Here is a 14,134-nt window from a genome sequence, read left to right on the forward strand (position 1 = left end):
GGTCGAGTTTATAATTGGAAGCTGAGTGATGAAAGGCTCGTGGCACGCGAACGAGAAGATGGAGGCTGAAGCTAAAACGCTAAGAAAAGGCTGTCTACGTGCTTTCCACGTGCTCGAGGATGATGTGCCCTCAATGGCATAATTGAGCACGCGCGAGTCGATCGTTATGACAGACGCCACCATTGAGAATGCGAAATGTTGTTGCAATTGGGAACATCCCACAAATACGCTCACGCTCCTATGAAAAGTAGAGTTCTCAGTGCCAAGTGGGAAACGTTAATACCCAGTTCGAGCGGAGCGATTGCATCTGAAAATGTAAAGACGGGTATAACTCGCGTTATCAGATTGAGCGAATTGTACCAATCGTTGTCTAGCAATACAACTTAGAAAAATCCATTATAAAACCTTCAATAGAACCTACTGATTTCAATATACGAAGTAGGGCCTAGGCGTTGCAAATTGAATCGCACCCGCCAAAATCTCCGCGGTCCTAAACTTGCTCATATGAGGGAATGAAGTGCGGTGATAGACCTAAACTCACCGAGAAATCCAGTCGTGAATCGATAGTCTGATGTTTTCCTTCCGAAGCCAGTAACCACGCGTTGTGTGGTCTTGTTAGGCTATCTCCCCACGGTCCCTCGGATCAGACATCATTGAGTTCCCGTACGAAGCTTTTGAGATTTTACCGGAACGAGACCTGTGGCTCACCATGGAGGAATGTTAGAGCTTGAGCTATTCGTGGATTTCCTACTGGAGAGTTAACGAGCATGATCATGCTTCTGCCGGGTTCACGCCGAGGGTCGTCACATCATCTTTCGTTGCCCCTTTATATTTACCTCCAGCTACGATGTCACAGAGGTCTGGAGAATGTATGTATTCATTAGAATTTTCATTGATTTTCGGAGTCAAGCAAGACTATGATCTGCTACTCAAGATGTGCGAATTTTCTGATTCCGGGAACGAACACCAGTATCTGACGGCGGTTCCTCTGAATATGAAAGGTCTCCGTAATGCCTGGCAGATGGAAGGTTCTTATCGCCAAGAATTACGATACGCGTCCGAGTCCTAGTGTTCATCTCAAGGTTCACCTTTGACATAACACATAATATAGGTGCTATGTGTAAGAACATAATCATTACAGGCCAACTGTTCTGTTGAAAGGTACGCATCATCCAGATGGGATTTTTGGGCAAATATTAGGGAGAGCTATTGCTGGTTATTGTGTCAAATTCCTTGGAGGAGGTCACGAAGTAGGGAAATGGAATGAATGTTCGTGTAGCGGCGTAGAAAAACATGAAAGGAAACTCTGACGCACTCCCATCTACATTTGGTCCCTCCCGGGGATTTGTAGGGCTGCCCAAGTTGCGGTTACTATACCAAAGATTCCTCCGTAGAAAATTCGCTGAGTAGTTGACTTGCGGGTATCCGTCCCTGGGTGGGATAGACATGTTGGCAATTTTATGCCATGCTTTATCGCAATTTTAAGGGAACTGCCTCGCTTCTGGATAAGGACGAGTTTATCGAGAGGCTTCCACTGCAAGACTTAGGTGATCAACTTTACGGTTCCATAAAATAATACAACTCCGGAAGAAGAGTTATTCTTTGGGTCATGAAATCCAGGAGGTGGGTCAATACATTGTTATCCGTCAAAGGTGTGGATCACCATAGAGTGAGAAAAACGTAGATGCGAGGTTGTCAATCAGTCGTGGGTGGAAAAGATACATGTTCAGGTGACAGCGTGGGTTCTAACAATGCAGTCCGCCTTCGTCCTTTGGTGACGTGAGTGCACGCTGCAAAGGTGCTGAATTACAAAAGATTACAAACTGCAGTACTGGTTCTCTATAATTTGGACAAAAGCCGTGCAATTGAAACGAATAGTAGTTGTTCCTGGTTTTGAAGTGCCCAACAAGTCGCTTACGCTCACGCACGGATTCACGAGGCGCACTGCCATGGGTAAAGGTGGACTACCTTCTTAATACTATCGAACCCCAGCCAAAGCAGTTCTGACTCTTCAACTCACCTCCGTGTGAATCTCATGGCAAAGTACTCTTTAACCATATTTCAGTCATTCGCAGTCCCAGTGTCAGACTCATGAGAGCTGTGGCGCTTCGCGATTTTTATATTTATCACTTGTGCCACTGCCTGTGGATCGGTCCATTGATAGCGATCAAACGCTTAAGCTGTACCTCTTTTTTTCTGATCATTGGAGCATCACCGAACAATACTATCGTCGGCTATCCAGATAATATAGTGTGAGACTTGAGTCGTAGATCAATAAAGGGAAGTACTCCGGTTGCATCGTATCAGCAATGCTGGGCATTCGGTGAAATCATGTGAGTTTTCCATTTAGGCTGCAACAGCGCAAACGCCGACCTTGACTGGGCGCTTCGCGACTTGGGCTGACCGAGACCATCATCAGCTTAAGACTTTATTGTACCTAGCCGATCGAAACGCGCCTACCTCAGGGTGTGGATGCCGATAATCTAAGGCCTTCCACCTTCGATATCAATAATGACATCGGCTGTTGTCGGGATGCCATTTTTTTGAGTGAATAATCGGTGATGGGCTGTTCCAGGCATCTTATCTTGGGTCATTAGTAAACGCATTATATAGATCCCGTGACTCCGGTAGAGGAACCAGGGGCAGTGGAAGGATCCGGCCGAGTGGAAACATACTTAATTAGCTGCGGTGCATCTTTCGCCTCGACGCCTCTAGCCGATTGACGAGTACTGATAACTAATTTAGTGGATGATACATTGGGAAGCCCGCCGCCAAGTTAACATCGATGTTCTTTCAACCGGATGATCGTCAGGGTCGTCACGATCAGAGAGCACACAAATGGAAAAAAAAAGATCGAAATTGATCAAGATAATAATCAGTTGCAATGCTGCTGTATGAATGTAGTCATTCGCGACAGGCCTTCCAGATATCCAAGATATACGACGGAGCCGGTTGGATAAGTGGGTCGGGCTTCGTCCGGTCATTATAACAATGGTAATCTTGGTACTCGCCAATGACGATGATAAGAAGTAGCTACCGAAATGATGGAGATGTGATCCGGCCAGGATGAGCAAGCGAATGTAGTATTGATGAAGTATTGATGTGCCTCCTCCCTCGTTTTGCTTATGGATGAGTGGTCCAAATTTGGCGACATTGCCTTACCAATTTCTGCCACGGAACGACTAGGGTTGTACCAGTATAGCTTGGTCTTATTTTGTCCAACTGAGTTGAGCAGAGCAGTGAGCAAGGAATCACCCGGCAGGCCGGCCGGGTCGCTCCATTTGTCCAAGCCTACCTCTACACCCAAGAAGGCGCAGTTGCTGTCGTGAAGCTTCCAGATGTGCCGCTTTCGAGCAATTGAGTCATCCGTAATCTAAAGGAGACCAAAAAACGAGCTGCACCATTGGCTTTCGCCGTTTGTCTTTGTAGTATTAGATAAACAAAATTATAGCTGCGGGTCTCAGTGACATTCTAGTACAGGAATCAGGTCACTCTTGCAGTAGTTGAATATCTGAAATGAATCAAAGTGACCCGCCCAGGGCCAGGAGCAATCTTGAGTTCGAGAATATCTAGATTCTGATCACAGAGTCACTGCTCGCTTGTGCTTACACGATAGTTTCCCATGATAGCCGAGCTCTTCTCAGTCAGCATCCAGTTCCTTGCTACATATTCGTTCTTCATGACTTCAGCCCGGAATCTGGAATGTCCGCACTGTGGCAGTTGTCCTGCGTCATCCTTGCATACTACCTAGGAAATTCGTTTCCCCCCGCTACCCCGAGACATGATGCTTCATAAGATTTCTCCATCGGAATGTAAACTCTACGAGTACTCAAGCTCCAGAGGATTAAGCTCGTACACCGCTTTGCAACCGGGGCTGCTTTGATCCAGGATCAGCCGTCACTTACGCTTATGGTATGAGCCCAAATTCAGCTCTCATCTCGAATATCTGCGCCGCTTAGCCACTTCTGCAGATTTATGCAGATAGATCTGCTGCTTACTCTCTCAAATGCTTTTCCTTGGCATGTAATATATAAGTCTCTCATGAAGTTCCATCCTCGAACTTCTTCTCCCTCTTCATGACTGAGCCCATACTCTCAACAATGCCCGCTGTAAGGCATTCGATAGACCTTAAAGCTAACGGAGAGGTTAGCCGTATGCGCCACCATAAGGGTAAGTTGTCCTCAACTGGCCATTGAAGTACGCTAAAAAATCACTCATAGGTAACATGCCCTCCCTGCCACAGACAAAATTTTGTTCTCTATGTCCTGCCAAATTCACTCGCACCACACATCTCAATCGCCACCTACGTTCACGTGTGTCTTCTTTTCCCACAAGAGTTGAACAGCCACTGATCAACTTCTTTTCCAGATACAAACGAACGGTTGCATCGATGTAACGTATGTTGTCCGACTTTGCGAGAACAATATTGGTATTGACGACCCTTGTAGACATGTAATGCAGAATTCACACGGAGCGATTTGCTTACACGACATAAGCGAACATGCGGCGACTCGTGAGCATCAACTATTCTAGTTCATCTGTTTGCGGCAGCAACTCATTGATCCAATTCTTAGCCGAAATGCTAACCGGTCGCGGCGCAAGTCCTGTCAGGTATGACTCCTTTGTCTCAAAGCTGTTCAACTAACTGATGTTGTCTTACCTGTAGGCGTGCGCAGAATCGAAGGTCAAATGCAATTTGCAATATCCCTGTTCCAAGTGCTCGTCGAGAGGAAGAGAATGCGTATTCATTAACGATCCGGAGGCGTCAAGGAACAAACGTAATGCAGCAAAGAGAGCAATGCAGCAAGCTGCTGCCGCCAAAGCTGCAGGTGATCCTACAATGTCGGAAACACCTTCGTCAATGTCATCGAAATCTTCACCTCCGTACACCTCGCTTTTGATGCATACCCCGTCGCCGACACTTTCGTTGGATAGTCAGCTATTATCCCTCGCTCCCTTCGAACTTCCGGGTCTCTCGACCTCTTCGAGCTCTTCCATTGCCTCAAGCGGGTCATCTCCTCGGTCAGATCTCCTTGAACCTCGCGGAGACTTTGCGCCATCCTTCCAGGTTTCGGCTTTTGATACTTTAAGCTTGGATAACCAGCTGAACAGACTTTTCCCCAACTCTACGTCGTGCTTTGACAATTTCGGCATACAATCATCATTCTCTCCACCTTCTGGACCGTTCCAAGAACTATCGACATGGCTGGATGGCGGTGAACAGCTACAGAAGTATGGAGATAACGATATGATCTCTTATGCCCATGCTTCCCATGAAATCAAGGTAGAGGGCCAGGATAACCTTCAAGAATATGGCCCACCGGGACTGCCTTTTTCCTTAAACACTATCATCAACCCAGTAGGAGGTCTCTCCGATCCCTCGGCTCTCTCCAGTGCTCCCGAACCCACGCCCGAGGAGTTAGAACACTATCGTGTGTTTAATTTTCTTGCACACAAAAGCATACATTGATTTGATCGTTTTCGTATAGTATACCTCTTTTTCTCTGCGTTTGGCACTCAAATACCTCTTGTCCACCCTTCTACGTGGAAGCCGGAAGGCAAACCTCCGGTCCTCATTCGTGCCATGCAAGCATGCGGAGCGCTATTTGTCAAAACGAAGACAGCAACAAATTTTGTCAATGATACTCTAGCAGAAACGCGGGATGTTCTAATCGCGGAATTCGTACGTGCTTTTGTGGTTCCCTTTCTTGGAACTTGAGATCTTACATATCGGTTTGACAGACCAACTCTGGCTCAGATTTGAGTCAGCAAGTGAACATTATCATCGCCGTCGTCCTTTTGCAAACAATCGCTCTTTACTACCAGCGACCAGAACAAAGGTCGTTTTCTAACACTTATCACGCGATCCTTGTTACGGTATGAGCACTTACTTTCGTACGATTATATCGGCTAATGAATGGCTATGATCCAGATGATTCGCCGTATCAGGCTCATTGATCGGGTCTCGGCATGGAGCCCTCCAGACCTTACCGATGTTAGTGGACTGGACAAAGCCTGGAAATCCTGGGCGCAGTATGAAACAATCAAACGGTCAGCCAAATACCTTGATTCTATTCATCTAGACTTTTACTTATACATCAACAGGGCACTCTTCGTTTCGTACCTGCACGACTGCTGTCACTGCTTATATTTCTCCTTGCCGCCGTCGTTTCAGCCAAGTGAATTGGATATCAACCTGCCATGTGATGACGGGATATGGGCAGCGGGTAGTGCAGCACAATGGCTACAAGCTATCAAGTCGCCCTCTCAATATGGAGTTGGAATGGCAAGGCTCTCTGGTTTCAGCATGCAACGTGCATTAGCGACATTAAGCGGAGCGCAGTCACCGGCAACTCTCCCTGCACTCAATCCCTTCGCCCATTTTATCCTCATTCACACCATTATTCGGGACCTATATGTCTCGAGTGCTCGAGATCGTCCCGATGGCTCACCTACGGACACGACGAGAGACAGCGGGATAACTACCTCTACACAACGTGCTCTCCAAACCTGGACTCAGATGTGGGTCAATAGTCCCGATGCGACGCGCTACGATAACAACCGGGAGGAAGCACCTTTTGTCTACAATGCCCTCCCTTTCTTTTGGCTGGCTCAAGTGTCGCTGATGGTCCTTCAGGAGGATTCTGGTGTGGACACTAAACTGATCGAACCTCAGAATGAGGCCGGATTTCGTTTCTTGAAGGAATGGCTTGCGAGACTCCGGTACCATCTCCGAAATGGAACACAGATCCCTCCTCAGCTTTGGGACGAGTTGATGAAAATTCGTACGCAACTTCAACTGCAGCAGGCAGACCGGAGTAATTGTGAGCAAGCCTGCGGCTTGGTCGACATCTATCAGAAGAGTTAAGGAGCTGGTCTTTTCGAATATGACGACTAAATTATTCTCTGCATTGCTCTGACGTATGACGTTATGACGTTTTTCTTCCTTCCATGTCGTGTACTTTACATTTCTTATTTTTTCACACTCTCCGCGCGCATAATTGCATTGTGTTGTTTTCATTGTAACCTTATACTCCGCTCGCAATTTGATAGACATATTTCATACATTTTACTTTTTTGGGTTTTTGGTTGATAGTTAAATTGGGCATATACATTTTTTTTTCTTAGCTATTTGGTTGACAATCGAGAGATATGGATCGAGAAGTACTATATTATATGTCATGTAAACGTGTGGTACGATGATGAATGGCACCTGCTCATAGATTAGCAAAATTTCATTCCAACGGAGCAGAAGAGTCTCAGCAAAAAGAGAGTCGTCACTCCCGCCGCAGCGAGTCGTACTCATTAAAATCAGTTTAATTTTTGGAATCATGGACCCTTGAAGCGAAAATACAAAATTGACAAAGAGCAGCTCACCAAGTACTCCACAGATCTATCACCATACTCCGCATCGGCAAATGTACCAGCTTAAATTCGACATACCACGATATCTAAGTTGAGTCGCGATATTTCCTAGTTCTGGGTTTGTCTTGAAGGAAGAAAGACTCATGGAGTCATGGCACTGTGCCGATGGTTGAATCCCCAAAACGGCCAGCGTGGCAAACCTTCGTGAGGTTGAAAATTTTTGAGTTTGAGTATATATAGATATATTTAATCGGAGTTCCGATATTCGGAAATAACCGTATTCAAAACCTTTTCTAACACGTTCGATTGCTCTCTCTGTCAATATTCTTAACGGGGTAGAATTCGAAGATGCACATCGTTGACAGAAAATCGTCGACTCACATAAGTGCCCTTTTCTCCTTGGCAAAGACGTAGAATGGACACGCCAAAGAGTTCTTCGGAGACTAACTGAGTTGCCACTGCGCCGTTAATCTCTTCACCAAATTAGAAAAGGAATAGCCGGCGCTTGATGGAGTGGCACTCCCTAGGTATTGACTGATTCATTACTAAATCTGAAACTTATGAACATAGATCCCTTAGTCGTCCGCCGATAGCCCATATTCCATTGAAGCTTTCACTAAAATAATTTATCCGTATACTACACAGAGTAAATGGGTTCGTAAATAGTGGCACTTGAATCGGCGGCGGTGACTTTGTCTCGAGCATGGCACATCAGGTCACCGGTTACTGTGACTCGGAGGCGTGTGGTGCTAATGAGTGTCCGCCTTAGTCGACTCGAAAGTCTGAGAGTTTGTGTAAACCATATCTTAGAACTGTTTATGCTGAAGATGTCAAGGTCGTCGAAGCTTAGCAATATCCAGATCGTTTGCATAAGACCTTTCGTCTGCTATTAGTTTATCTTTCAGCATGTTATATATAGTGATCAGCAATGTAGTTCGGTCGGTCCCTGAGGACCCCATTGCCTCGTCCGTCACTGGATAACAGGGAATATGACATAGATAGGCTTAAAGAACTGTATTTTGTTTGAAGAGGGAAGTGTGGTAGAAAGGAGAGATGCTCGGAGAACAGGCGTGAATTAAATCAAACTACCATCTACTGATCACTGGTAGTATCAGCAGACCCTTTTGATTATCGCGACCGCAAAATAATAAAGGCACCATCAACAAGAAAAGCGTCAAATATCGCGAAATTGAGGCTGGAAATTAATGAACTGAGTAGGCACGTTGGTGAGTTACATGGGGATATAGAACGTCATAATCGTCATAACTTACATATGTACATGGGAAAATGGCTACACAGCCACTTCATTTAATATCCGACCACGAGGCTTTCCCCATTTTCCTTTTGACGTCACTATGCCTGTTGAGCTGAAAGGAAGCTGCCATTGCGGCGCGGTCAAATACAATGTCCTCTCTAGTACGCCAGTTCCTTATCAAGTTTCGTATGCTCTTAGTCTATTCATAATATCAACTAATTACATCTTGGAAGCTTTGTTTTTGCTCTATATGCCGCAAGACGGGTGGTGTTGGTGGAAGTATCAATGTGGGAGCGCATTCCGAATCTCTTAAAATCGAAGGGAAAGAAAACCTCAGGTCAGCACGACATTTGAACTTTCTCTAATTTCCAAATTTATATCATTATACAGCGTGTATCATGCAGTCCTCAATAGGGGCACTCCGGAAGAAAAACGTGCTTCATCTGAGCGTAATTTTTGCAAGCTTTGTGGTAGCATGCTTTGGCTTTATGATAAACACTGGTATGTTACATTCCACCAAGAAGACTTCCAGTTCATGTATTATATTAGGCCCGAGCTTATCCATCCTTTCGCCTCCTCCGTTGATTCTCCCGACCTTGTTCCTCCTAAGCAAATGGTAAGCACAAGCAAGAACTGGCCGTATCATTTCTCCATGATTGTGATTTATAGGTATGCATCAAGCTGGATTCCAAGCCCAATTATGTGCGCCTCCCGGAGGGAGAAAAGGAACAATATGATGATTATGGCGAACTTTCATTGGAAGAATGGCACAGAAAAGAGGGACTTTACATGGAGTAATTTATAACTTACTCCACGACGATCTTGCGACAACTCGGATTACCACTTTTTCGAAATAAATGATTTCTGTTTATCAATTTTTCTGCGGGACAGCTGCACTATGAAGTTGGGAATTATGATATCAAGGGATCGCAGACGGTGAATTTGGATCATGTATAAATTATTCAAACTGAGGAACGAACCGGTTATGGCGTAATGGATGACCCGCATAGGTCGCTCATCGGAGAATAGAAAAGGGTGTTTGCCCCGAATATGTTAACTGCGACGGGTCGAGTGAAGATGGTGAGGTCGAGATTTTGATAAATCTCATTTTCGATAATATAAGGCGGTACATACTAACTACTAAGCAGATATCCGTATTACGACTGACAGTACTACATGAAAGAGCAAGTTCAGGATCTAGCATGCAGGTCCTCTTCCGGATTAACCTCCGTAACTGACTCGTCAATCCTCTCGATCTCACGTGGTGATAAGGAACCTGAAGAAGCTACAACCGACATATTGGTTGCTCGCTGCCATCGAGCCCGATTTCTCTCGTTCGTTGCAAACTTGGGACTAAAGCGATTAAGAGATTCGAGGCTGGCTGGCGTTTTTGGAAGTAGTAACTCTTCACCTCGCCATACCCATAATGTGTGACCTTGAATTCCAGCAGTCGCAAACGTCGCAGTCTCATCATCGGACCTTCGCCAGCTAAAGCAATGTACACCTTCACCTTCTTCTTGCAGTTTTGGTGACTGGAAACGTAGGTATGGCATCCCAGATTCCCTTCGCCATATGTCGATATCGCCGGCTTCAGGTAAGCATCATGCATCAGTATAGTCATATCTAAGAAAGCGGTGGCTTACATGTCGTTACATTGAAGACAAATTGATTGTAGTTCCCGCCTATACGAGTAGGCCCAATGTAATCTCCCGGGTCACGATGCGGCGTAACAATTCGTTTCTTGAGTTTAGCTGTAATTTGTGCACCTCTAACCCCGGCGTCTAACGTCCAAAGCTGGAAAGCTTTCTAATCACTCATCCAGTTAACGATAGAGCATAAGAACAGAGAGGACTAACTCGCCTGGTCCTTGTGGGTAATCAGGATATCAAGTTCATCCGGAATCGGATAAATGTAAGAAATGTCTTCAAGGACCGGGACTTGGCTATAAGTGGAATTGTAATTTAGCAAGTAGATATTTTGAGATGAAAAACGCACTATATTTCTTCTTGTTTGCCCATATCATATACTTTGACGCTCGGATCAGAAACACCAAGTACTTCGACCGTAACGGGAGGTGTACTCACTGATGATTCGCTTCTCCGATCGCCCACATGCGGGTTCGAACTCTTCCGGCGACTTGGCTACACGCGTAATTAATACTAGATAGTTATTTTTCATCTCAACTCCAATCGATCGGATGTGATTACGTTCAAAGCGATATACTGCCATCTAAAAGTGAAGGGGATGAAAGTTGGCACACGTTTGTCAAGAAGAAACTCCTACTACTAGTCGGGTCAAATCCTTCGAGAAGGGTGTAAGCGTGATTCAGAAACAAATAATTGGAAAAAAGGCACCATTTTGAAGACACAGCTGTGCTCTGCTACTAGAAAAGCTGATACCCATATGAGTAATGAGTCGCCGTGAACAACATAATGATTTACTGTCTTCGTCAAACCACGCAACGTCTTGCACCATGTGGTGTCTTTCAATGATATGAAGCACTTTCGCATCCTATGGCAAATAAGAACAGTATAATCATTGAAATGTAAGTATGGGACCCACAAGATCCCAAACATCGAAGCGATGTTCAAATTTCACAATGAGCTTTTTCCCTGAAGGCGACCTAGAGCTCGGTCAACTTTATGATCGTAACAAGAGTATAGGGTAGTACCATTTGAGACACTCGGCGATTACCCTCCCTTCATGCCACGTGTCCAGAAGGACTGTTAGAGTCTAATTCGCTAATTAAGTAAACGCAGAAAGATAAGATAACAATGCCTGCCTCTGCGTCATATACAGCTGTCCAAGATTGGGCAGCGTGTTCCTTCGTGCTACAGATGGTTGAATAACCAACCATCGTTTTCATAAGGAAGTAGCTCACCAGGTAACTGCAAGCCATTTACCATCATCGGAATAAGCCACGTCACGAATTATTCCATAACGTGCAAGCTCGAGGTATGAAACCGGCTTGTCCGATAAGGTCAGTTCGGTAAGCGGAACGGCAGCAGAGCTATTGTCAATCCGAAGCTTAGGTTTTAATTGTCGTCGCCTCTCGTGGCGACCACGTTTCTTCTTTCGACCTGCTGTTGCAAAGGCGCCCAATGCGGAGTTGATGATGCTGACACTTTTGACTCCGCCCTGTAGCTTCATCTTCAGTTGATCCTGCAAGTTATGCTTTTGAGTCGGTGATTCTTCGGATTCATCGTCTTTATCCTCCACTTGCTCAACGTCTTCCCGGGGCTGATCCTGTTGGAATCTGAGAAACGGTAAAGCGTTGGTGATAGCAGACGCGATGCCGCCGTGAACCAAGGAAATATTGCTGAATTCTGAATGAACAGAGTCACCGCTGGATTTGATAATGTCAGCTTGCTGCCTTAAGACCGGTGAGACCACCATCTCGTATAACATCCATAGCAGAATGGCCACCAGACCAATGAAGGTTACCGCTGTAGAAGCAACAGCAAGGTAAGGGGTGTATGAAGCCTGTTGTGTGCTTGTTAGTTCGATAAGGACGCTGCCTGTCGGCTTCAATAAATCATACCTGGCTGGAAGCGAAAGCAAAAACGATCAATCCCGCTGAGAATGTCAAAATGGAGATCCCAAGGAAGAGGAGTTGTGATCCATCTATCCACATTGTGACCCAAAAGGGCAGCTTGCTACCGCGAGAACCCCTGAGAGGCGTAAGCAATACTAACATCACCACCCCGATTAGAAATTCCAGCTTACGATCGCGTGGCTTTCCAAGCCATGGCTAAGAGGCTGTTCAACGCCGCTCCGACACTGAAAATCATGGACATAAACCAAAGCAGGTTGGCAAGAAGAATGGTATCATCTTTATCGTCAGAGGCACTCGTGGACATCTGGAGTGTGCTTGCAGTAACGCCCGAGAAGAACGTTGATACTGTCAAGATGTTTGTCAAGTTTAAAGAAGATCGTGCTTGCTCGTGGCTAATTGCAGATACACCTTTGAAACAACACTAAGGTACTTCTCGATCATTGAGAATCCGAACTCACCAACTGCTGCAAACTCGTCCACCGCGGCTGTTACCTTCTCAAAGTCCACCTGGAGTTCATTTATAAACTGATGAACATAACGCTGGATCAGCGGAGTGTTCAATCTGCCTAAAACGATAATGAGAAGATTTTCGTAAACAGGTGAGAGATACGTACCTGAATAAAATCCGGCACAAGATGCGCGATACTACAAGTCTTGATCAACCGTAGAGCTTTAGAGGTAGATAAAAGGCCTACCTTGAGATCACGATCAAGTGTCATTAATAAAGACTTCAGCAGTTTTCCCTCATCCTTTCAGGAATTTGAGTTCTAGTTGTAGACCAGGTTGAAGCGAAGGCGTACCGTAAATTCTCGGAATTCATCGATCCTAACATAAAGTAGGTAAAACGATGTAGCGAGTTCTTCTAAATTAGTTGGTAACATTTCGAAGGGTGGCAAATGTTGATCGAAGTACTGCGACGAGATATGAAATCGCTCAGAGTTCGAAGCACCAGATTTGGAGTTACAATCCTCGCGGGCTAGTTCAAACAGTTCTGGAACAAGAGCAGTAGCGTTGTGAAAGAAAACTTCGCGAGTACGCCTCAGCATTTCTCGGGTTCTCTTGATCGCCAATAACAGACCCGCGACTCGGCCAAGTCTCAGGCAGCCGTTTGCTAATTGCCCCAGCTGATAAGAACACACAATGAACACAGCACGTGAAAATTTCGTAGTGCTAGCTTACCTGTTTATCCAATTCATAAGCCTTCCTGGAGAAGAGGTAAATAACGAAACAAAAAACCAGAACTCAATCTCGACTTACGACGAAAAAACAAGAAATGACTCTTTGATACCGTCGTCATCCGAGTATGTATAATCGAAAGACCTTCCCCATGGAAGTTGGGGTGGTCCATAGCGAGGTGCCCTTGCTAAACACAAGGTTACAGTTAATCCGATTCTGCGAGCGGAACTGACGTGTAGTACGAACGAGGTACAGCGGGAATCTCTGTGGACATTGGAATATGAAAGGGAATTGAAAGAGGTTGGTTCGAAGCACGCAGAACCGGAAGGGATACTAAACGAATCCTTCAACCGTAGGAAGGTAATATGAGGCGGAATAACATGAGGCCGGGTGTATGCCTGCGGATCGAGAGATAGAGGAAGAGCGGGAAAATCGGAACTTTTGAGCCCGACATTAAATTATTTTTGACGCTGTACTGCCCTCGGAGTCTAGCACGGGCTATTCAGAGTTGTGAAGAACCACAGGCGTCATGAGGAACTCAGCATGTTTAGTCCAGTGATGAACTGAAGAAGCATTTTTTAGCCGCTATGAAGGGAAGGATGTTGAGAGAAACATCCGCGATCTCCACGTTCCTATGATTTCCAATTCAAAATCCGCTGTGTAATTCCTCGTTCGAGCACGTTGGAGATCGCCATCACAGGAAGTCCGACCACCTCAAGACCACGCCAAAGCCTTGTGTATGGGTCCCATGGTCAGCACGGTCAGCGCCTAGGAGTAACATG

At 45.6% G+C, this 14,134-nt stretch overlaps 3 protein-coding genes across 3 annotated transcripts; 2 read left to right on the top strand and 1 right to left on the bottom strand.

Moving 5' to 3' along the window:
• The first annotated feature begins 4,077 nt into the window (after positions 1-4,077).
• On the top strand, positions 4,078-6,941 carry AGABI2DRAFT_224564 (hypothetical protein). Its single transcript, XM_006462846.1, has 10 exons — positions 4,078-4,170; positions 4,221-4,313; positions 4,369-4,397; positions 4,449-4,513; positions 4,575-4,611; positions 4,667-5,432; positions 5,490-5,683; positions 5,743-5,877; positions 5,933-6,051; positions 6,106-6,941. The coding sequence occupies exons 1-10, from the start codon at positions 4,101-4,103 to the stop codon at positions 6,866-6,868; spliced, it is 2,271 nt and encodes a 756-aa protein (XP_006462909.1). The 5' UTR covers positions 4,078-4,100; the 3' UTR covers positions 6,869-6,941.
• Positions 6,942-8,698: 1,757 nt separating this feature from the next.
• AGABI2DRAFT_207564 (hypothetical protein) lies at positions 8,699-9,418 on the top strand (the record flags this gene model as incomplete). The annotated part of the gene is made up of 5 exons (XM_006462847.1): positions 8,699-8,801; positions 8,854-8,957; positions 9,011-9,121; positions 9,170-9,236; positions 9,290-9,418. Exons 1-5 carry the CDS (start codon positions 8,721-8,723, stop codon positions 9,416-9,418), a joined length of 492 nt encoding a protein of 163 aa, XP_006462910.1. The 5' UTR covers positions 8,699-8,720.
• A 392-nt stretch (positions 9,419-9,810) lies between these two features.
• On the bottom strand, positions 9,811-13,626 carry AGABI2DRAFT_119744 (hypothetical protein; the record flags this gene model as incomplete). The annotated part of the gene is made up of 21 exons (XM_006462848.1): positions 9,811-10,208; positions 10,264-10,422; positions 10,477-10,562; positions 10,616-10,646; positions 10,705-10,849; positions 10,904-10,921; positions 10,975-11,012; positions 11,062-11,131; positions 11,183-11,243; positions 11,292-11,353; positions 11,418-11,451; positions 11,502-12,103; positions 12,162-12,291; positions 12,347-12,584; positions 12,635-12,742; positions 12,791-12,821; positions 12,872-12,925; positions 12,977-13,300; positions 13,356-13,380; positions 13,434-13,539; positions 13,599-13,626. 21 exons carry the CDS (start codon positions 13,624-13,626, stop codon positions 9,811-9,813), a joined length of 2,748 nt encoding a protein of 915 aa, XP_006462911.1.
• Positions 13,627-14,134: the final 508 nt, after the last annotated feature.

This window comes from Agaricus bisporus, assembly GCF_000300575.1.
Source record: "Agaricus bisporus var. bisporus H97 unplaced genomic scaffold AGABI2scaffold_7, whole genome shotgun sequence".
Classification (NCBI taxonomy): domain Eukaryota; kingdom Fungi; phylum Basidiomycota; class Agaricomycetes; order Agaricales; family Agaricaceae; genus Agaricus; species Agaricus bisporus.